This window comes from Haliotis cracherodii, unplaced genomic scaffold, assembly GCF_022045235.1.
Source record: "Haliotis cracherodii isolate W230 unplaced genomic scaffold, xgHalCrac1.p SCAF_2, whole genome shotgun sequence".
NCBI classification, from domain to species: domain Eukaryota; kingdom Metazoa; phylum Mollusca; class Gastropoda; order Lepetellida; family Haliotidae; genus Haliotis; species Haliotis cracherodii.
Window position 1 is genome coordinate 56,146,974 of NW_027266275.1, and position 27,251 is coordinate 56,174,224.

The window sequence follows — 27,251 nt, forward strand, 5'->3', positions numbered from 1 at the left end:
TGAAGGCGTTTTCTGTGTGCGTTTCATAGCTCTCGACTATGTCGCGTTCGGATCACATCACAAAGTTCATGACACCATGAACCAAATTCTACTGAGGACACACAAAGGGGAATATTTACCTGGAGAGGATGTGTTTGGGTTAGTAAATTTTGAAGAATCCATTCATGTAGATACATACAGTGTCGTGCATTCAACCAATGATGTGTACGTAGTATACATGGGTGTATGTATTTATATTTTAATGACATCAGTGTAACTGTCAGGTCAAGTGTAGGTCATGGCACTCTCGTCATCAAGGAAGCTCCGCCCTGTATACGTAGCGAAATTGTAATTTTGTGTCAAAGTTGGAATAGAAATTGTATCCCAATAACTATTTTGATCATTAATGAATACGTTTTTAAGTCCTTTCATTTCAGTTCACTGACAGTGTATCATCTTTATCACAAACCTTTATAGATTGTATGTTCAGTTGTAAATATTTGATAAACAAACAATTGAAGATAATTCAATTTTTTTTTCATTGAATAAAAAAGTAAAGTCTACCAAAACAGCAAACAAAATCTGAACAAAATATTCACATCCTTCCCTTCTCTGTTACCATGGCATTGCATCACCTCATTGAAATTCAGTTAATCGGAAGTATGCATGGAATTAAAGCAGAGCTCCAGATAAGCTGCATAGCTGCGTAAAACACGCATCAGAAATACAAAAATACACAGTAAAATAAAAACCAAGCGTATCAAATGCGCAACGAATATTACAGATAAGCTACAAAAATAAAACTTGTGCGTATCATCAAAATATTGTGAAGTAACCCTGTGTATTAGCAAATCAGGAACTTATTTTGAAATTATATACAGACATTCTGTCAACCTTGCCAAATTCCAAGATGACAGTTACATCGTGATCATTTGCCATCACACTTTCTTGTGGAAGTATCGTGGTATTTTTGAGTTCTAGAAAGTTCTCGAAACCACACGACACAGGTTTGCAGGGACTTGATGAATAGTGTTTTTAAATATTTCACTTAAATACCCACATGTGTAAAAACTAGTGGGTAACAGAAATTTGAATACCCAGATAGAATTACTGATACCCAATGATTTTAAAATGCATGGGTAAAATACCCACAACAACAAAAGCTTATCTGGAGCTCTGGATTCATGTTTCGATAATGTGGCCAAATCTGGTGTTCAACAACCAGGATGCGATTTCCCATTGACAGACTGCACTGTTGCAGATTAAAATCGGCTTGTGCAGCCTAAGTTTATAAACAGACTGCACTGAGTGCAGTGGGTAAATTATTCCACAAATAGGCAATATAGATATCACTTGCTTCAAATATATACCATGTATACAAGATCTAAACAAATTTAAAATAAAATTACTTTTATTTCAAACAGTGTTCATGTTTACATCCTGTTAATGTCCACAACAGATCACCTATCTAATATATACATGTTAGCCAAAGGTATGTTTTAATTGTAACATGGTAATCATCATGAGATTATGATCATGTGTAACCATGGTAACAGTGATGTTGAAGTGCAAATGTACGTGTCCCAGGCCACAGCCACTGAACATGGCTACCTTCATAGCTATATTGTCTTCATTGTTTCAGTGTTGTGTATTTGAGCATAGATGATCCAACAGCCGGGCGTGGCATCAAGCTTATATTCAAGGGATATGAACACTGTAAGTATACCAGCTTATTATGTATTGTAGTGATGAAATATGATCAGAGCTCCAAATAAGCTGCGTATCTGCGTAAAATACACATAAAAAATGCAGAAATATGTAGTAAAATAAAATCCAAGTGTATCAAATACGCAACAAACATTACAGATTCGCTACAAAAATAAAACTTGTGCGTATCATCAAAATATTGTGAAGTAACCCTGCGTATTCGATTAGCAAATCAGCAACTTATTTTGAAATTATAAACGGGCATTCCGTCAACCTTGCCAAACTCCACGATGACAGTTACATCATGATTATTTGCCATCACACTTTCTTGTGGAAGTATCGTGGTATTTTTGAGTCCTATAAAGTTCTCGAACCCACACGACACAAGTTTGCAGGGACTAGATGAATAGTGTTTTTAAATATTTAACTTAAATACCCACATGTGTATAAACTAGTGGGTAACAGAAATTTGAATACCCAGATAGAATTACTGATACCCAATGATTTTAAAATGCATGGGTAAAATACACACAACACCAAAAGCTTATCTGGAGCTCTGATGATACTAATGTTTTTAACTTGGGAAACTTAGTCTCCTGATTAATGTTTACAAACAGAAGTTTGTGTGTGAAAATTGTGAAAACATTTTTCAAACTAGTTTGGGTTTTCATAGTTTGACAAACTGTTGGAAAGTATTAGAATGGTTCTTTTTCCAGTATGTTAGCCAATGTTCTAGCATTTTCAAACTCGAATTTAACATGTGCATGGCTGTCAATCACAATATATGTATGTTGGTTGAACCAATCACACGATTTCTACTTACATCTGGCTCAAAATGGTGTCAGCATCAATAAAAACAGTTTTATTGAAGTTCATTTATTAAATGATAATGTAACTGAAATTTGTAAACAAAATAATAATGTAGATGAAATTTATGAATGAAAAATCAATGTTAGTTACTGTTATGAAAGAAAAAAATAATGTCACTGAAATTCATTAATTACAAAATAATGTTCATAAAAAATAATATTTATGAATGACATAATAATGTGACTGAAATCTAAGATTTGAATAGAAATGTTCCTAAAGTTAATGAAAGAATAACTCCAAGGTTTGACTTTATTTCATCCTGAAAATGTTGGATTTTAGTTTACAAGTGAATTAGTCGCGTATCATTTCTAAAGTTGTATTTGAGCAAGGTGGTTATACAGTGTTTTTAAAAAATTTCTCACAAGAGTCAGTTTATTCATCCTCTTTGGATAAATATTTCTCTCTTCTAATGAAAACAAGCAAACGTAAAACGAGATGAGATCACATATGGGGTATAACGGGTAGCTGGCAATAATTGGTCTTCGGCAATGACTGGCTGCTTGCCAGTAAAGATGTTTTCATTAAAACGTTGCAGTCAGCATACCAATTTAAAGTCAAATCATATCTTCCTCTCTCGTCAGTAGAGGCTGTTTCAGTATGTTCAGTTTTGAGGCAACCAGCATTATTTGATGATTGCAAACATGTTTACAAGGATTTCACATAGATTTATCATCCAAAAATGAGTTCCACAGGAAATATAGCTTGGATGAGATCAAGCGATATCTACATATAGAATACTAAACGAGCTGCCGTGTGATACCAATTTTTTGAAACGAGTGAATAGTTGTTGTATCTGACGAGCGAAAGCGAGTCAGATACCAAAACTATTCACGAGTTTCATAAAATTGGCTTTACACGGGAGCAAGTTTAGTATTTTATTTATTACTTGCCATTTATAACGTTTTTTTTAATTATACTGTTGAGTACGAGCGTATGAATAGGCTGACACCTACACGATCCACGGCATAGTCCAATTGAGTTTAACAGAATAATACTTCAAACACGTCAAAAGTTGAAACGTATGAATTTAATACCATACAACGGTCCACCTTTAGAATTCACAAAATTATCATAGTGCTAAGGTTATCGCAACTCACATACTTTAACTTAGACTAACGACTGTCGTTGCGCTACAATACGATCGCCTTGTGGAACAGGGCCTTGCACCTCAAAGTTTACAATCACGTCACAATACCCGATGACGTAATTTGTGGAATTTTGTTGCAAGATCCATCGGCGAAACTATGTTGATATATTTGATATCAAAAGACACTGGGTGAGATTCTCTATATGTTTATATTTAGCACAACCATTTATCTATTATGTACGGTGGCCCATAAGGGACATGGAGACTGTTTTTCAATATTTTGATATTTCACTTACTATTATCGTAACCTTTTGCAAATTAACACGATTTGTCATACAAATATGTGATAAATCATGTATAAAGTACATACTGAATCGCTGAAAAGTGAAGCGAAAATGTCAAAAACTAAAATGAAAATGTCAAAAACAAAACCAAATGATAATATTTCCACCATGGTGAAAACTATTTCCACCCCAGTGAAAAGTATTTCCACTGTGGTGGAAATATTATCACAGCGGTGGGAATATTATCACCGCGTTGGAAATAGTTTTCTGTATTTTCATTTTAGTTTTTGACATTTTCACTTTCATTCTATAGCTATTTGAAAGTACATTTTCCATGTTTTCGGTTGTTTTTATACATGATTTATCACATATTTGTATGACAAATTGTGTTAATTTGCAAAAGGTAACCATAAAAGTAAGTGAAATATCAAAATATTGAAAAACAGACTCCATGAGACTCAATGAGATTGATATATTTTTGTGATTGTCCTGAGAATCACCATTTCTTTTGCTGTTGTATGTTGTGTTATATTTTGTAACATACTCCGAGGAAAAACAAATCCACATGGGAATTGGAACTTGATTACATTGTAAATCAAAGTAGACACAATTTGTGGATAACAACTTCTTTAATACTGTAGAGGCGATGTTTCGGTATAGATCCTTATACCTTGCTTGATACGACAATATAAGGATCTATACCGAAATGTCGCCTTTACAGTATAAAGAAGTTGTTATCCAGAAATTGTGTCTGCTTTGTCATCAGTCAACTTTTAAGTAATGCCTATCAAACAATTGATTTGTAAATGTGTGTGATAAATGACAAATCAGATTTAGTGTGATACATTGTCGTGTTATGCTAGTAAATTATGACAATATATTGGTGTTATTCATGTGTGTTGTTCTGAAGTGTACTGAACTTACGAACATGCACAGATTCAAATTACCAGACTCTAGAAAAAAGTAGAAACTGGAATTAAAAATTTCCCAATTCAGGTTTATTTAATATTTTATTTGTATATTATTGCATGAGATGCCTCGATACCTCTGAATTTGCAAAAAATATTGACTTGAAGAAAAATTTAATCAAAGATATATCCTAAAGGTAGTCATGGCAGTGTTGCAGAGTCAACTGTCCCTGTCAGTTGCTTATGAAACCTCACTAATCTGGATTAGTCCATTTCCAGATTAACACATTTCCTGATTAATTAGTGTTGCTAGTGAGTTTTATCATTCAAAACTGGCTCCCACAGGAGATATCGCTTGGGTGAGATCAAGCAATATCTACACTGCATCACAATGCTTTGCAGACCATTGTGACATCATTAGTTACCATGAAGTCACAATCAAATGACATCACTAATGACTCTGCTACTGAAGCTGTTAGCAGTAATTTTTACACTTAGACACTGCTTATAATAACTGTCTGCAAACTGAAAAAGTTGGAAGAAGGATGTTAGATATAAATATAATCTCACCCTTGTGTCTTTTGATATCAAATATATCAACACTTGTTGATAAAAGTGGAATACTCCCCGGCAAGCCTCAGAGTCTTTCCACTTTTATCAATTCATGTTGATATATTTGATATCAAAAGGCACTCGGTTGAGATTCTCTACATATCACCAGTTATCATCTGTGTGTGCAGCAAGACAGTCTGATATGAAGGAATTTCCTTCTCTTTTTTAGCCACACAAGGCTACACAGCCCAGTTTCCAAAGTATGCATGCTCTGTGGATGTTGGTTAAATTTATACGTAGTTCAATAAACCAGGAAGGATAATCGAAATATCTGGTAACAGTGAAACATGGAACTGCAAAATGCAGTGTTGATGGTAGAAAACTGAAACATTCAGAACAGCATGTCCAGCATAAAGTTGGACATAAATGGGCAGTTCCAAATTAAAATAATAATAGCCACACAATGTTTTGATAATGATGCTGAACTGATGCAATTTGGAACAGCATGTCAGACTTCTGAATCATTAAGTTGGACATAAATGGGCAGTTCCAAATTAAAAAAAAAATAGCCACACAATGTTTTGATAATGATGCTGAACTGATGCAAATCGGAACAGCATGTCAGACTTCTGAATCATAAAGTTGACATAAATGGGCAGTTCCAAATTAAAATAATAATAGCCACACATTGTTTTGATAATGATGCTGAACTGATGCAGACAGCTGCCATCTGACTGGCTCAAACCATGGGTATCTTTTACAGTTCGCGGATGGTTCATCGTACGTGACCTCTTCGGTATTTCCAATTATTTGATATCTGGGTCAGTAGGGACTGTGTGTATGACAGATAGAGGGAAGAATTCAGAAATATAAGAATGCAGTAATGATAATCATGCATGGATTATATATGAGCATGATATGGTAGAATGTTAGCACCTGGACTTCACTACTGGTAGACAAATAGACTTGTTAAAGATTTCGAGACACATTTGAGAAAAGTGGGACCCAAGATGCTCAGGCTGATCCTACTATTTCTGACAAGTAGTTGCCTTTGCACACAGGGTACACGTCATACACAGCTGGCAGCCATGCGCATGGCACTGTTTCAGGTGACAGTGCACTCTCAGCCCTGTAAACATTTGTCCTGTTCCATTCAATGACTCATTCATGTACGTGGGGCTGTGTCATCTCTCTGATGTGAGTATCAGTACTTTGTCCAACAAACCTGATCTGAGATATCTTGTCAAACTTATACTGTATTTGCTGTAATAAGCTTAGAAAATTGGCAAATTCGGTGCTCATTGAAACCATGTCAAGAAAAGCTTGTTGTCCGAGAACAAGGGGTAGTGCACAATGTTAGTTCATAGGACAGTGAAACCCAAACTGTTTCAATAATTGTTACTGGGAAAATATATATGCTTTCTATATGAGACATCCTGTCAAACACATATTCTACTCTTATAAGTTAAAAACACTAAAAAAGAAGTTAAAGAACACTTGATTCTTGCATATTTCTATAGTTAATCTGTCATGGCCTGAACAATCGATTCTTGCATATTTCTATAGTTAATCTGTCATGGCCTGAACATCCCATTCCTTCATATTTCTATAGTTAATCTGTCATGGCATGAACACCCGATTCCTTCATATTTCTATAGTTAATCTGTCATGCCATGAACATCCGATTCCTTCATATTTCTATAGTTAATCTGTCATGGCATGAACACCCGATTCCTTCATATTTCTATAGTTAATCTGTCATGCCATGAACATCCGATTCCTTCATATTTCTATAGTTAATCTGTCATGGCATGAACACCCGATTCCTTCATATTTCTATAGTTAATCTGTTATGTCATGAACATCCGATTCCTGCATATTTCTGTAGTTAATCTGTCATGCCATGAACATCCGATTCCTTCATATTTCTATAGTTAATCTGTCATGGCATGAACACCCGATTCCTTCATATTTCTATAGTTAATCTGTCATGGCATGAACACCCGATTCCTTCATATTTCTATAGTTAATCTGTCATGGCATGACCATCCAATTCCTTCATATTTCTATAGTTAATCTGTCATGGCATGAACAGCCGATTCCTTCATATTTCTATAGTTAATCTATCATGGCATGAACATCCGATTCCTTCATATTTCTATAGTTAATCTGTCATCGCATGAACATCCGATTCCTTCATATTTCTATAGTTAATCTATCATGGCATGAACACCCGATTACTTCATATTTCTATAGTTAATCTGTCATGAACATCCGATTCCTTCATATTTCTATAGTTAATCTATCATGGCATGAACATGCGATTCCTTCATATTTCTATAGTTAATCTATCATGGCATGAACACCCGATTCCTTCATATTTCTATAGTTAATCTGTTATGGCATGAACACCCGATTCCTTCATATTTCTATAGTTAATCTGTCATGGCATGAACACCCGATTACTTCATATTTCTATAGTTAATCTGTTATGGCATGAACACCCGATTCCTTCATATTTCTATAGTTAATCTGTCATGAACACCCGATTCCTTCATATTTCTATAGTTAATCTATCATGGCATGAACAGCCCATTCCTTCATATTTCTATAGTTAATCTATCATGGCATGAACAGCCCATTCCTTCATATTACTACACAACAGAAAATATATGAAAGAATCTGTTGTTTAACTTCTTTTGAGTAGTATATATTGTTTGGTTGTGTTCCAGTTCACTATGACTACCGGTCGGAGGGTGGCAAGAACACCCTGGAGGCAACCAAGGACTACATCGACTTCTACAATGTGGATCTCTACAGCAGCACAGGTACTCAGTCACTCTAAGTCTGTGATTTCAAGCTTCTGGGTAAAAGTATTTCTCTCAAATATCCGGGGGCACGGGTGGTCAAGTCGTCTAAGTGCCACGATTCGCTGTGCAAGTTGCGTCCCCTGGGCACGCCAGAAACCTATGATTGTGGGTTCGAATCCCGGTTCACTCCGATTATGTTTCCAGGTTTGTCAACACCGTACCAGTGCTCGTGGGTTTCACCGAACTGGTAAACGTCTAAGACCTGCATCACTTAGAGCTTTCCTCCCATATTAAGCTGACATGCCGCGATATAACTGTTAAACATGTTAAAAGCGGCGTTAAATCCAACTCAATCACTCACTCTCTCAAATATCCAAGTGACTATAATGAACAGTCAGTAAATTGTACAATGTTGTGAAACATGTGGACATTTTATCTTAAGTTCGACACATCAGCCATCCATATTCTAGTTATAAATTCCAGTCTGTAAGTACTTGAATTTAGACCAGATGAGCCAGTGTTTGATATCATGAGCAACACCCCATGCCATTGGGGTATGTGGACGCACAGTCAACCATTTAATCACCTCAATATGTAACAAGCACAGGTTGTTGGGGCCTTGGGCTGGGGTGGGTATCCCAGGTACTCTGGTCGGGGACCCGGGTATGGGTACCAACAGAACTACCCGGACCCATGGTTAGTCACGTGATAAATTGTTTAATGACGATATAAGTTAAACTCCATGGTTACACAACAAGTCGCTAAATGATGCATTTCTTTCTGTCTATGCATGCTTTCTTTCTGACGTTTGAGTAAAGATGTAACTTCTGTCAACTTCAGTGTATGCATTATCAGATAGTTTTATACCTGTATCTATATAAGTAGTTTTTGCCAGGGCTCCAGTAAAACAATTCTCAATCAGCCATTTTGTACCCAACTTGAGACACACAGCAGTAACCTGGGTAGGGTCGGGTACCTGGGAAGTAAATTAGGACTTGTGCCAGGCCTACTGGGGACCAGCCCTACTAGGGACCAGCCTTACTGGGGACCAGCCCAACTGGGGACCCGCCCTCCTGGGGACCAGCCCTACTAGGGACCAGTCCTACTGGGGACAAGCCTTACTGGGGACTAGTCCTACTGGGGACCAGTCCTACTGGGGACACGCCATCCTGGGGACCAGTCCTACTGGGGGCCAGTCCTACTAGGGACCAGCCCTACTGAGGACCAGCCCTCCTGGGGACCAGCCCTGCTAGGGACCAGTCCTACTGGGGACCAGCCCTACTGGGGACCAGTCCTACTGGGGACCAGCCCTACCGGGGAACAGCCTTACTGGGGACCAGTCCTACTAGGGACCAGTCCTACTGGGGACCAGCCCTACTAGGGACCAGCCCTACTGAGGACTAGCCCTACTGGGGGCCAGTCCTACTGGTGATCAGTCCTACTAGGGACCAGCCCTACTAGGGACCAGCCCTACTGGGGACCGGTCCTACTAGGGACCAGCCCTACTGGGGAACAGTCCTACTGGGGACTATTTCTAACCTGGAATCCCCACAGGGATTGTGATTGATTGGGACTAGTTAACTTGGTTATTAGATTTGTAAAGAATCTAAAGGAAATCGGATTAGTCTGCCCTCGAAACTATAAATCCATATGGCAACCATGTACAAGAGACCTCATCTAGGCATACTTTGGAGGCCAATCTGGGGGTAATTATTAACACAGGAAAATGAACCTGCACAAACAAGTCAATGCTGACATGCCTCAGTGTCCCTGAAATCATACTGTACGTAACGTAGGCATGTATAATAATAGATAAACAAGGTGGACAATTGTGGGAAAGTGTTATCGTGACTTTTACAGCTCATTTGCCGAAGGTACCTGCATATCAATGCTCCACATCTTATTGTTGGATACTGTTGTGCATGTGTGAATGTTTGTGTTAATGTAGGTGTGAATATTGATGTGAATGACATGTGAACATTAGTGTTAATGTGAGTATTTGTGAATAGTGGTGTGCATGTAGGTGTGAATATTGACGTGAATATTTGTGAATAGTCATGCAAATATTGGTGTGAATATTGGTGTGAATGTGAGTATTTATAAATATTGGTGTGAATGTGAGTATTTGTGAATATTGGCGTGAATATTGGTGTGAAAATGAGTATTTGTGAATATTGGTGTAAATATTGGTGTGAATGTGAGTATTTGTGAATATTGGTGTAAATATTGGTGTGAATGTGAGTATTTGTGAATATTGGTGTGAATGTGAGTATTTGTGAATATTGGTTTGAATATTGGTGTGAATGTGAGTATTTGTGAATATTGGTGTAAATATTGGTGTGAATGTGAGTATTTGTGAATATTGGTGTGAATGTGAGTATTTGTGAATATTGGTGCAACAACTGGTGTGAATACTGGTGCGAATAGTGGTGTGAATATAGGTGTAGATATTGATGTGAATATTGGTGTGAATAATTATATGAAAAATGATGTTAATACTTGTGAATATTTTAAAATTATTGATGTGACTATGATTTGAATAATAATGTGACTATTGATGTGAACATTGGTACAATTATTGATGTGAATATAAGGGGCCAGGTGAAGATAATGGGTCACTAATATAGGAACGCACAACAATGCACAACAATGCTCCCCATAGATATATTATCATGCTAGATTATCTAGTGTCTTACATCACCATTATGTAATTTGTAATATCATGTAATACAAATTTGGACATAAAACAAAGCTATTGTAGTACTACCAATGGCTCCAGAGTATTGAACATATTAGATAATATTACATATTACATAATGAAGATACACTAGATATTCTAGAATGTTGGTTATATTCTCCTATCACAGATTCTTGCTGAGGCAAATTTTATCTTCTGACAAATTTATTATATAAGGATATGTCCCCATTAGACCGAGTTCAGCTATCATGCATGATAGCGGAACTTGAAATTAAGACAAGACATATTTGGATGAAATGGTCGCGGATGTGGAGGTACTGGTGGACTGTGGAAAATGTGCTTAACTCCTGTTAAGCCCACCCAATGCAGCAACCGCTGCCCTGCAACAACCGTTGCCAAGCAACCAATGTTGCTTACCAGTGCAGCAACCGGTGCCCTGCAACTATTGTTGCCAAGCAACCCATGTTGCTAACCAGTGCAGCAACCACTACCCTGCAACTACCATTGCCAAGCAACCCATGGTGCTATGCAGCTAGCGCTGCCAGGCTAGTACCATTGCCAAATAATGTGCGAGGACAACTATTGTCGCCAAGCTGATCATCTGCTTCAAAGCTGACACTAAGCCATCTGCTGAAGCCAAAGCAGAATGGATAAATTGGTTCCTGCGTGCAAGCCTATCCTATATAGTTTATAATTTGGGATGAATCCCAAGACGCCAAATGTAACTTATAATGCAGTCCACCAGCACCCCGCCCATCTGCAACATTTTATTCATGACGACATCATCATATACAAACATAATGCTCCAGTGAAGTTCCACTAAATCGACAACTGCAAAGCTTGAATAACTAGTAACAGGGTGGGTGCAACAAACTACAGATGAATGCAAGAATATAAAATATGTGTTGCATGGCTGAAAGGTGGAGAGCAAGTGCCACGTGAGCTGATGCCACGCTACAAGATGACATAGTAAATAATAACAAACGCTCCAATACCAGACGTGCCAAGAGCCGATCTCGGCCAGAGACGATGGCACCATTCAAACCAGCACGTAGACACACACAATGAAAGTATTTATTTGTAATAATAATATCAGCAGTGCTAAGTCTGACATAAAGGCATTTAGTTCTGATCACTAAATACTGTTATCTGAAGTGACCTATATGCCGTGACTGAGGTTCAGGGCTTCACACAATTGCCTGACTACAGTGTGTTGTGTCCATTTCTTTTGTATCTATCCTGTATGTGTTCATGCTGAGGTTGGATGTTTCAGTTTAGATGAGAAGGGAGTAAGCATAATGGGTCAGGGTTTTGTAAAGTACATCATACTTGTAGCTGATACCTCGAGTGTTAAGACCATATCACCCTGCAGGGTGTTGCTAACATATAACACATTATCTTACTTCCATGTCAGAATGTTGAGATCTGATTGGTTTAGGGCTGGGACGGGTAACTCGGGTACTCAGGTCGGGTGGGTACTGAGTAGGACCTGGGTACCCACAGGACTACCTGGACCCGTAGTAAGTCACGTGATTATATTGTTTGATGCCAAAACATATTTAGAACACTATGGTTACACAATAAGTGACAAATATCTTTCTGACTAAACACACAATCCTTCTGACTTTATATGTTTGCATAATTATATAACTTAAGTCAACTTCAGTGTATGCATGACCAGATCGGATTATACGTGTGTCAAATCTATTCTGACAGGAGTATGGTCAAACTTTTCCCAATCAGACATTTTGTACCCCTCTCTTGTGACCTACAGCGGGTACCCGGGTAGGGTCGGGTAATAGGGGGTTGGGTATCCGGATAATGAATTTGGACTCGTCCCAGCCTTAGATTGGTTCATGTGACCTTGATGAAATAGATTTCTGCATGGGAGAATAAATCCCTTATACCCCGCCACAAAGAAGACAGGCTGTGGATGTTATATTCGAGTCAATGAAAGTTACATGACACAGCACAAGTTGACCTCAGCTGTTGTTTTTTTCAGTTACAATAAGTTTCAATTCTTTTACAATGGCAGATTGAAACATGTCCGTAAGATAACTGAATGGTTTAAAACCTTATGTGGAACATAAAACTACATTTATGTGGGAAGCATAAAATCACATGTACATGGGATGCTTAAAACCACACATGCATGGGATGCATAAAACCACATATATGTGGAATGCATAAAACCACATATATGTGGAATGCATAAAACCACATATATGTGGAATGCATAAAACCACATATATGTGGAATGCATAAAACCACATATATGTGGAATGCATAAAACCACATATATGTGGGATGCATAAAACCACATATACGTGGGATGCATAAAATCTGATATACATGGGATGCATAAAATCACATATACATGGGATGCATATGACCATATATATGTGGTATTAATAAAACCATATATACCCTGAGTGGTACTGCTTAACTTTATAATGTTAAAGGCTAGGAACTACATCTGGCAAATTTAATTCAAGTCATTCAGACACTACTTTGTTTGACTGCTAGCCAATATATTCAGATATTTCAGTAAATGATCATCCGAACTAGATTAAGACTATCTACACTAACTCACTTCAACAGCTAGACCTGGGTCTCCCTTTGATATGTTTGCATGCATCAAGCATTGTACATTTTACCACACATGTGATTTAAGCAGAACATTGTAGGTTGAAGCTATATGAACTGTCATGAACGAAGAGTACCATGTCTGTTGTCTGTTTTAGTCTGGCATTGGCAACAAACCACATATTTGTAGTATGATAACACAAATGTTAAATCATCTTCCAGATACAAGGAAGTGAACTGAATGTAAAAGTCTAGTTTCCACTCTTGCCGAACTAGGCTGGAATTATGGAGTTGTATTTTCGCTGGACTAACGAGTCTATGCATAGTCCAATCAAATCGCGTAATGAAATTGACATCTGATCGTAAACTGTCGTGTAGGTTTTGGTCGATTGCACGATTTGGAAAGCATGTGTACCGTCAACTTAGATTCAACAGTTATTTTCCACATCTTTCCATGTTTTTAAATCAAGGTGCTCAAATGATTTGATGCACGTTGTGAAGTAAGGCCCTTTTCATTACAGTACATGTATATATCTTGATTATCGACCAGATCGTCTTGACTGGACACCGCCATTTTGTTTGAAGCAAGTGCAAGTGGAATCTGAAATATAACTCCATAATACCAGCCTAGTTCCACAAGGGCGGAAACTTGACTTTTATAGTCAGTTAACTCTCTTGCCTCGGGAAGATGAACTTGGGGTAGCTATAAGTTAATCGTCAGAACGCCATGAACATGTCATGCATATGTGCCCAACTTGGAGGACACATCAGAATTGATTTACATGCTCAAAATAATTTGACAGACATTTATTGTCATTACACCTTGAGTATTGTTTCATCAGTTCCCTTATTGTTTGTCGGTAGTACACGATGTTGGTATTCCCAGAGCTGCAGTATTAAACATCTCAAACATAAAAAAATGATGATCTCATTTTTCTTTCAGAGCCATTCGCAATTGGCAGCTACACTTTTCCCTTTATGATGAAGCTTCCAAAGGTTTTACCTGGTAAGTTTTATTATTTAATATTTGAGTTTATATGATGTATTTTGGATTACCGTATTCGACGTAATAAGCGCCCCGCTCTAATAAGCGCCCACGGCGATATTTTCTAATATATTGGCTAGTGAACAATCCCAATTAGCACCCCTTCCGATTGATCAATGTACACATGACTTACTTATTCGTGTATAATACATATGTTATATGCATTCTTAATTATGGGAAATTAAATTATATCTGTCGTGTATAAACATTTCAGGCTGTCAGCATAAACCACGAAATTTACGATCTTTCAACTCTGTTGTTTTTCACCAAAATAATATTCTAATAAGTGCCCCCTATTTCTAACTTTGAGAGTGCCCTGGGTGCTTAATATGTCGACCATGGTATTTTTACATCCTTTCATCTGATGGAAAGACTATAAGTGAGTGAGGAAAGAAATGAAGGAAACAGTTACCGTATTCGACGTAATAAGCGCCCAGGGCGCTCTCAAAATTAGAAATAGGGGGCTTTTTTCAGAATATTATTTTGGTGTTAAAAGATCGTAGATTTCGTGATTTATGCTGACAGCCTGAAATGTTTATATACGACAAATATATTTTTCCAGAATTTAAATGCCCATAATTAAGGGTACATATAACACACGAGTGCGTATTATACACGAATAAATAAGTCTTGTGTACATTGATCAATCGGAAGGGTGCTAATTGAGATTGTTCACTAGCCAATATATTAGCAAATATCGACGTGGGCGCTTATTAGAGCGGGGCGCTTATTACGTCGAATATGGTAGGCCTTAAACAACTGTGAATTACCCAACCAACCCCAATTATAGGTGCTGACTTAGACTATTTTTCAGTGGTATTGGCTTTTCTTGAGGGGGCGGTCAGGTAGCCTAGTGGTTAAAGCGTTTGTTCGTCTGATGAAGACCGTGGTTCGATTCCCCACAATGTGTGAAGTCCATTTCTGGTGTCCCCCGCCGTGATATTGCTGGAATATTGCTAAAAGCAGCGTAAAACCATACTCACTCACTGCTCTTGAGAAAACAAAGAACACGCATGAAAAGCAGGTGGGATGCCATTCAGTTAGCAGACGTACCAAAAGTTCCCATGGATCCTAGTTTGTGGCCTAACATGGATGCTGTTGATCTATAGCCTTAAGTATATTTTGTGTTTTATAGTTAAATGTTTTATCAATGTTCTCTTATAAATCTGTGATATGTTTCTAGGTATTTTACTGTCCTTTCTCCACAGATTTATATATGAATATACTTTTCTAGTCACAATTTGGCTTGAATACTGCCACCATGACTTTTCTTTTAACTCACTCTTCTTCGGTGTGTTCCCAGACCCGTGAAGTTTCCGGTTTAGAATAGGTCTTCAGCAACCCATGCTTGCCGTAAAAGGTGACTATGCTTGTTGTAAAAGGCAACTAACGGGATCGGGTGGTCAGGCTCGCTGGCTTGGTTGATGCATGTCATGAATCCCAATTGTGTGGATCGATGCTCATGATATTAATCACTGGATTGTCTGGTCCAGACTCGATTATTTACAGACCGCCGTCATATAGCTGGAATATTGCTAAGTGCGTGGTTAATCAATAAACGAAATCAGTGTGTTCCCTTATCTTCTCACTTCAGTAGATGATGAATGGTTCGTGTTCCAGGGACCTTCAATGCACAGAGTGAGAGTGATGCAACGTGGACGTGTATGGTGGACTACTGGATTCAAGCCTCTGTAACGGATTCTGACCTGACTGTAAGCGGTGTTCAGTTGGGACTTGTATGTTATAGTTGACATACACATTTGATAGCCTTTTGTTGACTTACACTTTTATTTGAACAAATCTTCTTCATAAAGGTAAGCTGCATCAGCCATTGTTGGTCACATAATTCCTGTCTCCTTATTAATATCTCTAACTGATGAAGGGGCATGGGTGGCCGAGTCATCTAAGGCACCACAATTCACTGGCAGCCTCCCGTGTTTGGTGGTTGAGGGTCAGTTTGGGCTTTCCTCCCACATCAATCTGACATGCTGTGATAAAATTGAAATAATTTTCAAAGCTCTTACGCGGAATTATGGATGAGAACGTATACTACGGGGGACACAGCATACTTTGACAGTCGACCTTGACCCTTGCAGGCAACACAGGGCATTGTTGTACAGATGCAGCTAAAGGGAGAAGAAGCAAACAAAACAACAGAAGTGGATTATGTCATCCGTAAATTCCCATTTCGCAAGTCTATCCATTTTCTTGTAAGGTGAGTTAGCAAGTTTAGATCAGTATAGGTAGGTGTCATGATAGGATAGTGTTGGGTAGAGCAACGCTTAGTCTCTGAAAATGCAGATAGATGTAAACAACTCTGTTTATATAGAGAAGGAGGTCAAGTGAGATTGGAGATTCAGAACCTGTGGAAAATCTAGACTTGCTTCATTTAGGGCTGCAGCAATAATATAAGAGATTGGCAGAAAGGAAAATTAGGTGGTTCAGGGACTGTGAGACAGTCTAGGTGGCCTGGTCATCTAAGGTGCTGTGCCGATGTATCTCCCTTAGGTATGTCGGAATCCTTCCATTGTGAATTTGAATTCCAGATTCACCATCATTAAGATTCTTGGTTTGCCAGCGCCATTCCTATGCTCATGGATTTCACCAAAATGGTAAACATCTCAAATCCGAATCACTTTGGCCTTTCGTCGTACATAAAGACGACAAGCTATGATATAACTGAAGTAGTGTTCAAAGCATTGTTAGACCCAGCTTACTCACCCATGGGAGCTGATGCAACCTTGGTCTCTCACTTAGAACCGTCATGATTTAACATGACAGTTCTGGGGTTCATGTTTCTTATATATGAAGGAATTGGAAAGCAAAAAACAAACAATGTCTGTGGTGTGCAATTTAATTTTAACAGTTGGTCAGTAGTTGAGTGCATACTACGAAGTTTCTCATCACCCGTTCGTTTGCCGGACTTTGCTGATAGGGTACGGTGTAATTCTTTTCTGTGCATAATATTCAAATTTCTTTTTTTCCAAAATATTGAACCCGCTAGAGGGGGGTGCGCATTATACATGGGTGCGCACTATACTCAAGAAAATATGGTATATAACATGCTGTAGTGTGAATGAGTAGACGGAATCTTGTTACTCATTTCCACACCCATGTCAGGGACATGATCTCAGACAATGCACTGTGCAGAGTTGTAGCCCTTGCAGATGCCAGGATCCGAAATTAATTCAATTATTATTGTCGTTTGTCAGAACCAAACCTGTCTTTGGGTTTTAACATACTGGCCAATGTTTATGACCTGGGTTTTCTTCACAGCATAAGCAGAACATATAACTGAAATACTGTTTAGAGTTAACCCCGAATTCCCTCTCTGCCTGTAGACTAGTGGATACACACCCAGTATCAGGAGACAAGATGAAGCTACGGATGATCATCACTAACGAAACATCCACAACAATCAGCGCATTCAAGATCAAGGTAGGTGTTGGATGAGATGAAGGTCTTCAGCATCCCATGCTTGTCGTAAAAGGCGACTAACGGGATTGGGTGGTGAGGCTCGGTGACTTGGTTGATGCATGTCATCGTATCGCAATTGATGCTCATGATGTCCAGCCTCAATTATTTACATTCAGCTGGAATATTGCTGAGTGAGGCTTTAGCTACAAACAATCAATAAATCAATCTTAACAAGGAATATCCGATTACTAAATTGAGTCATGTTTGTTAAACCTTCTTGTAGGGCTGGGACTAGACCAAATTTACTACCCAGGTACCCACCTCCCTATTACCCGACCCTACCCGGGTACCCACTGTAGGTCTCAGGAGATGTCTCAAAATGTTCGATTGGAAACATCTTTTAGCATAGCCCTGGCAAAACGTTTTTAGATACATGTATTAAACAATTTGGTCATTCATACACTGAAGTTGAATTAAGTTATATCTTTATTCAACCATATGAAAAATCGGAAGGAATGGGTGCACAGTCAGAAAGAAATACGAACATTAGTGACTTGTAGTGTTACCATAGAGTTCTAGATAATTTTTGTCATTAAACAATATATTATGTGACTAACCATGAGAGCGGGTAGTCCTGTGGGTACCGGGTCCTACTCAGTACCCACCTGACCTGGGTACTCGAGTTACTCGTCCCAGCCCTACTTTCTTGGTAGGATCATCAGATAAGCCGTAAGGATCACCTTCTAAAATCCGTAAAGAACAACTTTCTAAAAGCACAAATGTTCTGAGTCAGTGTTCTTTTACATTCCATTGCTAGGGGGTAGCTGAGTAGATACAGTGTTCATTAATAATAACCTGATCCAGATCTTTACAATTGCCCATTCTTTGTTGGGTGGACAGGTGGCTAAATGGTCTAAGGCTCTGCAGTTGTTGTGCAGAGTTGTGTCCCTTAGGTGTGCCAGAAACCTATGATACTGTGTTCAAATTCTAGATTCGCCCTGAGTGTGTTTCATGGTGGTAAATGTCTATGACCTGTATTCACTTTCCTCCAACATCAAGTTGACACATCCGTGGTCTAGTGGTAGAGCGTCCGGAGAGCGGAAGGTTGGGGGTTCAATCCCTTGCCACGTTATACCAAAAGACGTTAAAAGATGGTACTTGTTGTTACCCTGACTGGCGCTCAGCATTAAGGGGCTAAAACAAGGACTAGTTGGCTCGGAGTCGGTATACTGTGTCTGAATGGGGTATTCAGGTTAAACTGTGGCATGGTATCTCAGTAGGCTAGCACTATAAATCAACATCAGTCCGGACTAGTACAAGCAGGCCCCCCCTCCCCCTCCCCTACACACACACACGTACATGCACGTCGCTATTTAAGTGCAATAATCGCAGTGTTAAACCCCATCCCCCATCTCACCTCACCTCACCTCCCTGTTTCACATGGTATTTATATTTCTCTGACGGTAGGTTCACATGGTATTTATATTTCTCTGACGGTAGGTTCTTCTCGCCTTATGAATTAAGTGATAGACCATGACTCACAGTTGCTTCATGACTTGGGTATACTTTGCTGGTGAGGGTGGTTTTGCATCCGCAGCTGCTGAGAGATATCCTCTTCACCTGCAAGAAAGATGTTCCACTGGAGAAACTGTCACCCAGAATCCGACGAATGCAGCAGAAGACGTACATTCAACCAGAAGGGGGGCCTCTGGTTGTCATGGAAACAGGAGGGAATTCGTCAGGGATGGATCCATCAGTCCTTATCAGGTGATTTTTATATGAAGTTGGTCATTGGGTTGCCGAGGATTAAGGAGACTTTTCTGATGTGGCAGGTGACACAGACAGTCTGCCTGTTGCACACAATAAGCTACAATCTCATGACGGTCAGATTTATGACTGATATGCTACATCACTGTGTGAAGATCTGAAACACCCTCCATTGGAAGTCACATAAGGTGACACTTAACCAACTTTAAACGCCCATTCAAAATGATGGATGTGTGTCCTGAGCCAGTCAGATGTCAGCTCATTAATATCTTAAAAATTCTTAACTTCAATGTCATTTTTCTTGACCAACTTGATAGATAATTCAATCTTAGCAAACGAAAGAACTCCCAAAACACAATGTTCCCTTGACAGTACACTTTTGGTGTAGAAGACGCTCAGAAATCACAGGCTTTACAAAATAATCACTGTATATGGTGCAGCCTTTTTAACTTTTTCCTGTTTGTGTTTTTGGGATATATAAATCAGATATGCCGCTTTGAATGTGGATAGTGTTGGTTAACGGAATCGCTAGCCCTGGATATAGAGAGGACAACCCCTATAGGAGAGTTATCAGATCATAAGACAGACAGGTATGATTTTGTTTGTTCATTTTTTAACACCGCACCCTGCAATATTCCAACTATATGAAGGTGGTCTGAAAATAATCGCGTCTGGACCAGACTGTCTTGTCATTGACGTCATGAACGTTGATCTATGCAATTGGGATATGATGATATGCATCAACCAAGTCAGTGAGTCTGACCACCCGATGCCTTTAGTCGCCTCTTACGACAAGCATAGGTGCCTGTTACGGCAGGCATGGGTTGCTGAAGACCTATTCTAACCCGGATCGTGACGGGTTAAGTCAAAGGGACGCAACTTAGACAACGCCTTAGACAACGGGGCCACCCATTCCTCCGCTTGTCGTCAGAGGTGACTAATGGAAGCTGGTGGTCAGGCTCTCTGACTTGGTTGATGCATGTCATCAAATCCCAGTTGCATGGCTCGATGCTCCAGCTTCGATCATTTACAGACCGCCGTCATATAGCTGGAATATTGCTGAGTGCGGAGTTAAACGACAAACAAACAAACATGCTAAAAGCATAGTAAAACCTCACTCATTCACGGTGATAAACATGATGAAGTACTTGTTAGCTTTATGTCTCAAAGCATTCATTATGAAAAAGACTGACATAAATCTACAATGCCATGGAGCGCTGCTAAACCATTTAATATCGGTTTACCTTTTTCTTTCAGAGTCCTTGATAACATTTTGATACCACTTAAATCTAAAGATGGGCAAGATCTACCTCCCTCCATCAAGGGGCAGCACATAGAGGTAGGTGTGGTGTCAAGTCAGTCATGCATAGCTTGATGGTCAGGTGTACTTACCTGGATGGTCAGGTGCACCTACCTGGATGGTCATGTGTACCTACCTGGATGGTCGGGTGAACCTACCTGGATGGTCAGGTGTACCTACCTGGATGGTCGGGTGTACCTACCTGGATGGTCAGGTGTACCTACCTGGATGGTCAGGGGTGTACCTACCTGGATGGTCAGGTGTGTACCTACCTGGATAGTCAGGTGTACCTACCTGGATGGTCAGGTGTACCTACCTGGATGGTCAGGTGAACCTACCTGGATGATCGGGTGTACCTACCTGGATTGTCGGGTGTACCCACCTGGATGATCTGGTGTACCTACCTGGATGATCCGGTGTACCTACCTGGATGGTCAGGTGTACCTACCTGGATGTGGTCAAGTGTACCTACCTGGATGGTCGGGTGTACCTACCTGGATGGTCGGGTGTACCTACCTGGATGGTCGGGTGTACCTACCTGAATGTGGTCGGGTGTACCTACCTGGATGGTCAGGTGAACTGGATGGTCAGGTGTACCTACCTGGATGGTCAGGTGTACCTACCTGGATGATCATGTGTACCTACCTGGATGGTCAGGTGTACCTACCTGGATGGTCAGGTGTACCTACCTGAATGTGGTCGGGTGTACCTACCTGGATGGTCAGGTGAACCTACCTGGATGGTCAGGTGTACCTACCTGGATGGTCAGGTGTACCTACCTGGATGGTCAGGTGTACCTACCTGGATGATCATGTGTACCTACCTGGATGGTCAGGCGTACCTATCTGGATGGTCAGGTGTACCTACCTGGATGGTCAGGCGTACCTACCTGGATGGTCAGGTGTACCTACCTGGATGGTCAGGTGTACCTTCCTGGATGATCATGTGTACCTACCTGGATGGTCAGGCGTACCTATCTGGATGGTCAGGTGTACCTACCTGGATGGTCAGGTGTACCTACCTGGATGATCATGTGTACCTACCTGGATGGTCAGGCGTACCTATCTGGATGGTCAGGTGTACCTACCTGGATGGTCAGGCGTACCTACCTGGATGGTCAGGTGTACCTACCTGGATGATCAGGTGTACATACCTGGATGTGGTCGGGTGTACCTACCTGGATGGTTGGGTGTACCTACCTGGATGGTCAGGTGAATCTACCTGGATGATCAGGTGTACCTACCTGGATGGTCAGGGGGAGATTGTGGGTTGTCGACCGTCTCCTTATTCTAGTGGTAGAGCATCCAGTGGGAGAGCCGAAGATCCGGGTTTCGATCCCTGGCCACCTCATACCAAAAGACGTTAAAAGATGTTGTTTGGTTGGCTTTAAGGGGCAAAAATAAAGACTGGTCAGTGGGGTATTCATGTTAAACTTCAGCATGGTATCGCAGTGGTCTAGCACTATAAAATCAGCATTAGTCCAGACTTGTACAAACAGCCACACACATGTGCATGCACGTCATAATCTGATAATATAAGTGCAATAATCTTTGATGTGACATTAAACCCCATTTTACTTCACCTTGTGGGGGTCAGGTGCACCTGGGTCTTCTAAGGTGCTGCAATTTGTATGCAGAGTTGTGTCCCTTAAGCATGCAAGAAACCAATGATCATTGGTGGGATTACACTGCTCGTGGGTTTCACCAAAGTAGTAAACATCCAAGACCTGCATCACTTCGTCTTTCCTCACAAATCTGAAAACTTATTTACTCTTCACAAACTAAACTTACCTGGATGGTCAGGTGTTTGTAGTAGGTAGTTAATAGTTGATTAGAAATTAGATTGTTAGGCTGAGTTACATAGATAGTCCTCTGGAACTGTCTGGATTGTCAGGGGTATAACAGTCCTCCACAGTTTTACTGTATGTCATGTCTTCTTTCAGTGTAGGTATGGCCTTGAGATCATAATCACCCTGAGCAACAACTCTATAGTGAGAATCAACCACCCAGTACCGTGCCTGCTCCCCAAGAAAAACACTAAAGTGAGTTGAGTTTACTGTAGAAGTATATAATGCATGTATATGATATACACATACATAAGTATGGAATAGATTCTTGTATCACCAGAGTTCTTTGTGTCACTAGTGGGTGTACTGCATTTTACGAGCTGAATGCGCTTGTACACCTGGAGAACAAAGTTGTTCGACAGTTGTTCAAAGTTGTTCAAAGATGTTTTGCAGTTGTCCGACAGTTGTTCAAAGTTGATAGACAGTTTTTCGACAGTTGTTCGGCAGTTGTTTGACCAACTCTGATAATTTATATAGGGAATCAATTTTTCAACAACTGCAAACAGATCCTTGCCAAGGTCAAGGCCATTCAACAAATAATTTCTTAAATTTCTTTAAATGCAGATGCATTTAATATTTCTTTGTTTCTATTGTACAGTTATCATACAGTTTGTTTAAATGTCATAATATTAGAATTTAGTCATGGCATTGTTTTGGCCTTGTCATGGCTTTGTATTGACCCAGATCTCACCTTGTTACGACAAAATTGGATTAACTTGTTTTGACTACCAAACCAGTGTTCTGTTCCAAACCCAGCTTTTCATTCAACAAAGTCAGTAACTGACATTTTAGACTGATTTCTTCATTTCAAGGTTTATTAAATTGTTGAATGAAATCAGTAACAGCTGAAAGTGTAGACTAATAAAACAAAAGTGAAATTGATTATTTTGAAAACTATTCTCATATTCACATTTTAAGGTACTAACATTTATTGGTTAAAAGTGAAAGCCACCTGATGTCAAAATAGAAATAATTTCCATTAAAAATGGACTTGTGTCGAAACAACTCTCAAGTCATTCTATGTCAAAATGACAAGGGTAAAACAACTCCCAAGTCATTCTATGTCAAAATGACAAGGGTAAAACAACTCCCCTTTATTGTAATAAAGAAGTTGTTCATCCATAAATTCTTATCCTTACTTAGTACTCCAACTTCTAAATGGCTATCAAAGAAGTAACTCCCAAGTCATTCTATGTCAAAATGACAAGGGTAAAACAACTCTCAAGTCATTCTATGTCAAAATGACAAGGGTAAAACAACTCCCAAGTCATTCTATGTCAAAATGACAAGGGTAAAACAAGGTGATGACAAGGTAGGTCCAAATAACAAGAGGTGTCAACAAGGTGTCAACAAAATGTTGAAAAGAATGAAAACATTTGATATTTATGATATCCGTATAGACCTCCCAGCCGAATTCTAGAACATTTACCAAGAATACTATCAGCCAATCAGATAGCTAGATTCTTTAATGTCTAATGATATTACTCTTTGATCACCACCAGTGGCAGACTTGGATGGCACCTTCTTGGGCTGCGGGGGCGAAGGTCATCACCTCGGACAGTAGGTTCAGCGTGTCCGATGACCAGCTCAGTGAGTATTGATGTTTCATGTTTCCAATAAAGGACCAATCATTGGATATTCGGGAGGGGAGAGGGGAACAAAGATTTTTATTTTGTAACTTTGGACTTTGTCAGAGATAAAAACAGTCAAGCAGTGATTGATCTATAACAATAATTCTGTCCGCCTCCTGAATATTATGTGCTCGGCCCCTAAGAAGGGCATTTGTCTTTCAAGATTGACTTCCGCAGAAGATATCATTTGGGTGAGCTCAAGTTATATTTCCTTGGAGGAATTGCAGAAACGAAATTGCATCAGAATGCTTTGCAGACCACAGTGATCATCATTCTTTCAACTTTTTCAGTTAAAATACTGTAATAACCTGTGTCTTCAGTGTAACGGGTACTGCAATAACCTGTTTTCAGTGTAACAGGTACTGTAATAACCTGTGTCTTCAGTGTAACAGGTACTGTAATAACCTGTGTCTTCTGTGTAATAGGTACTGTAATAACCTGTGTCTTCCGTGTAACAGGTACTGTAATAACCTGTGTCTTCAGTGTAACAGGTACTGTAATAACCTGTGTCTTCTGTGTAACAGGTACTGTAATAACCTGTGTCTTCAGTGTAACAGGTACTGTAATAACCTGTCTCTTCAGTGTAACAGGTACTGTAATAACCTGTGTCTTCAGTGTAACAGGTACTGTAATAACCTGTGTCTTCCGTGTAACAGGTACTGTAATAACCTGTGTCTTCAGTGTAACAGGTACTGTAATAACCTGTGTCTTCAGTGTAACAGTACTGTAATAACCTGTGTCTTCAGTGTAACAGGTACTGTAATAACCTGTGTCTTCAGTGTAACAGGTACTGTAATAACCTGTCTCTTCAGTGTAACAGGTACTGTAATAACCTGTCTCTTCAGTGTAACAGGTACTGTAATAACCTGTGTCTTCAGTGTAACAGGTACTGTAATAACCTGTGTCTTCAGTGTAACAGGTACTGTAATAACCCGTGTCTTCCGTGTAACAGGTACTGTAATAACCTGTGTCTTCAGTGTAACAGGTACTGTAATAACCTGTGTCTTCAGTGTAACAGTACTGTAATAACCTGTGTCTTCAGTGTAACAGGTACTGTAATAACCTGTGTCTTCAGTGTAACAGGTACTGTAATAACCTGTCTCTTCAGTGTAACAGGTACTGTAATAACCTGTCTCTTCAGTGTAACAGGTACTGTAATAACCTGTGTCTTCAGTGTAGCAGGTACTGTAATAACCTGTGTCTTCAGTGTAGCAGGTACTGTAATAACCTGTGTCTTCAGTGTAACGGGTACTGTAATAACCTGTGTCTTCAGTGTAACAGGTACTGTAATAACCTGTGTCTTCCGTGTAACAGGTACTGTAATAACCTGTCTCTTCAGTGTAACAGGTACTGTAATAACCTGTGTCTTCTGTGTAACAGGTACTGTAATAACCTGTGTCTTCAGTGTAACAGGTACTGTAATAACCTGTGTCTTCAGTGTAACAGGTACTGTAATAACCTGTGTCTTCAGTGTAACAGGTACTGTAATAACCTGTGTCTTCAGTGTAACAGTACTGTAATAACCTGTGTCTTCAGTGTAACAGGTACTGTAATAACCTGTCTCTTCAGTGTAACAGGTACTGTAATAACCTGTGTCTTCAGTGTAACAGGTACTGTAATAACCTGTGTCTTCAGTGTAACGGGTACTGTAATAACCTGTGTCTTCAGTGTAACAGGTACTGTAATAACCTGTGTCTTCTGTGTAACAGGTACTGTAATAACCTGTCTCTTCAGTGTAACAGGTACTGTAATAACCTGTCTCTTCAGTGTAACAGGTACTGTAATAACCTGTGTCTTCAGTGTAACAGGTACTGTAATAACCTGTGTCTTCAGTGTAACAGGTACTGTAATAACCTGTGTCTTCAGTGTAACAGGTACTGTAATAACCTGTGTCTTCAGTGTAACGGGTACTGTAATAACCTGTGTCTTCAGTGTAACGGGTACTGTAATAACCTGTGTCTTCAGTGTAACAGGTACTGTAATAACCTGTGTCTTCTGTGTAACAGGTACTGTAATAACCTGTGTCTTCAGTGTAACAGGTACTGTAATAACCTGTGTCTTCAGTGTAACAGGTACAGCTAACCAGCTTCAGTGGGAGAGATTGGGGATGTAGTTTGATTGTGACTTTATGGTATCTGATGACATCACAATGGTTTGTAAAGCATTGTGATGCAATTCCACTGTAGCGATATCCCTCAGAGATATTAAACAAGGTGGTGTGACTCAAACATCCTGGGACTGCTAACTTGCCCCAGGCTAAATCCCTTTTATGGACTTTTTTTTATAAAATGTAAGTAAGCCTAATCAGCCTTGTGACTTCAGATGTCTTGTCTGGTCCCAACTTGATTTATATATCCACACTATGATATTGTTGAATGGCATTAAACTACATTCACTCATTCACCAACCTGTTTATTTTTTAGATGGTGAGGCATTTTCTGCCCTTCCAGGGTTTCAAGCTTTGTGATACTACAAGACCGGATCAGTTGGATGGTCAACTGAAACATCTCATTTGCTCATTTTTCATGGATTTATATATACAAAAATGTAAACAATCCACCATACTTACTTCATTATTGTGTTCATGTTTACCAAACTGTTTTTTTAAACATAAGTTACCAATTTGAGGCAATACAACAGTTTTTCCTTCTGTCCATTTTATTTATAAGAAATTTTGTCAGTTAATGTTATAAAAACCTATTTCCTATTTGTCAGTGTTGAAAAATACTGCTATGTTAATGTCGTTTTTTTTGTTGCTGTTTGT

General features: G+C 39.4%; 1 protein-coding gene across 1 annotated transcript; it reads left to right on the top strand.

Annotated features, from left to right (window-relative positions):
- Nucleotides 1–27,251, top strand: LOC139469304 (uncharacterized). Its single transcript, XM_071251444.1, has 12 exons — nt 1–138; nt 1,622–1,695; nt 8,120–8,215; nt 14,425–14,487; nt 16,147–16,238; nt 16,623–16,741; nt 17,868–17,964; nt 19,541–19,710; nt 20,968–21,049; nt 22,953–23,051; nt 24,359–24,446; nt 26,911–27,251. Exons 1-12 carry the CDS (start codon nt 77–79, stop codon nt 26,952–26,954), a joined length of 1,086 nt encoding a protein of 361 aa, XP_071107545.1. The 5' UTR covers nt 1–76; the 3' UTR covers nt 26,955–27,251.

Excerpts from the sequence above, each read along its gene's own strand:
- LOC139469304 (XM_071251444.1), top strand. The coding sequence starts at position 77 with ATGAACCAAATTCTACTGAGGACACACAAAGGGGAATATTTACCTGGA. Across the intron at positions 21,050-22,952 it reads TCAAGGGGCAGCACATAGAG|TGTAGGTATGGCCTTGAGAT; the intron begins GTAGGTGTGGTG and ends GTCTTCTTTCAG. Across the intron at positions 24,447-26,910 it reads CGTGTCCGATGACCAGCTCA|ATGGTGAGGCATTTTCTGCC; the intron begins GTGAGTATTGAT and ends TTTATTTTTTAG.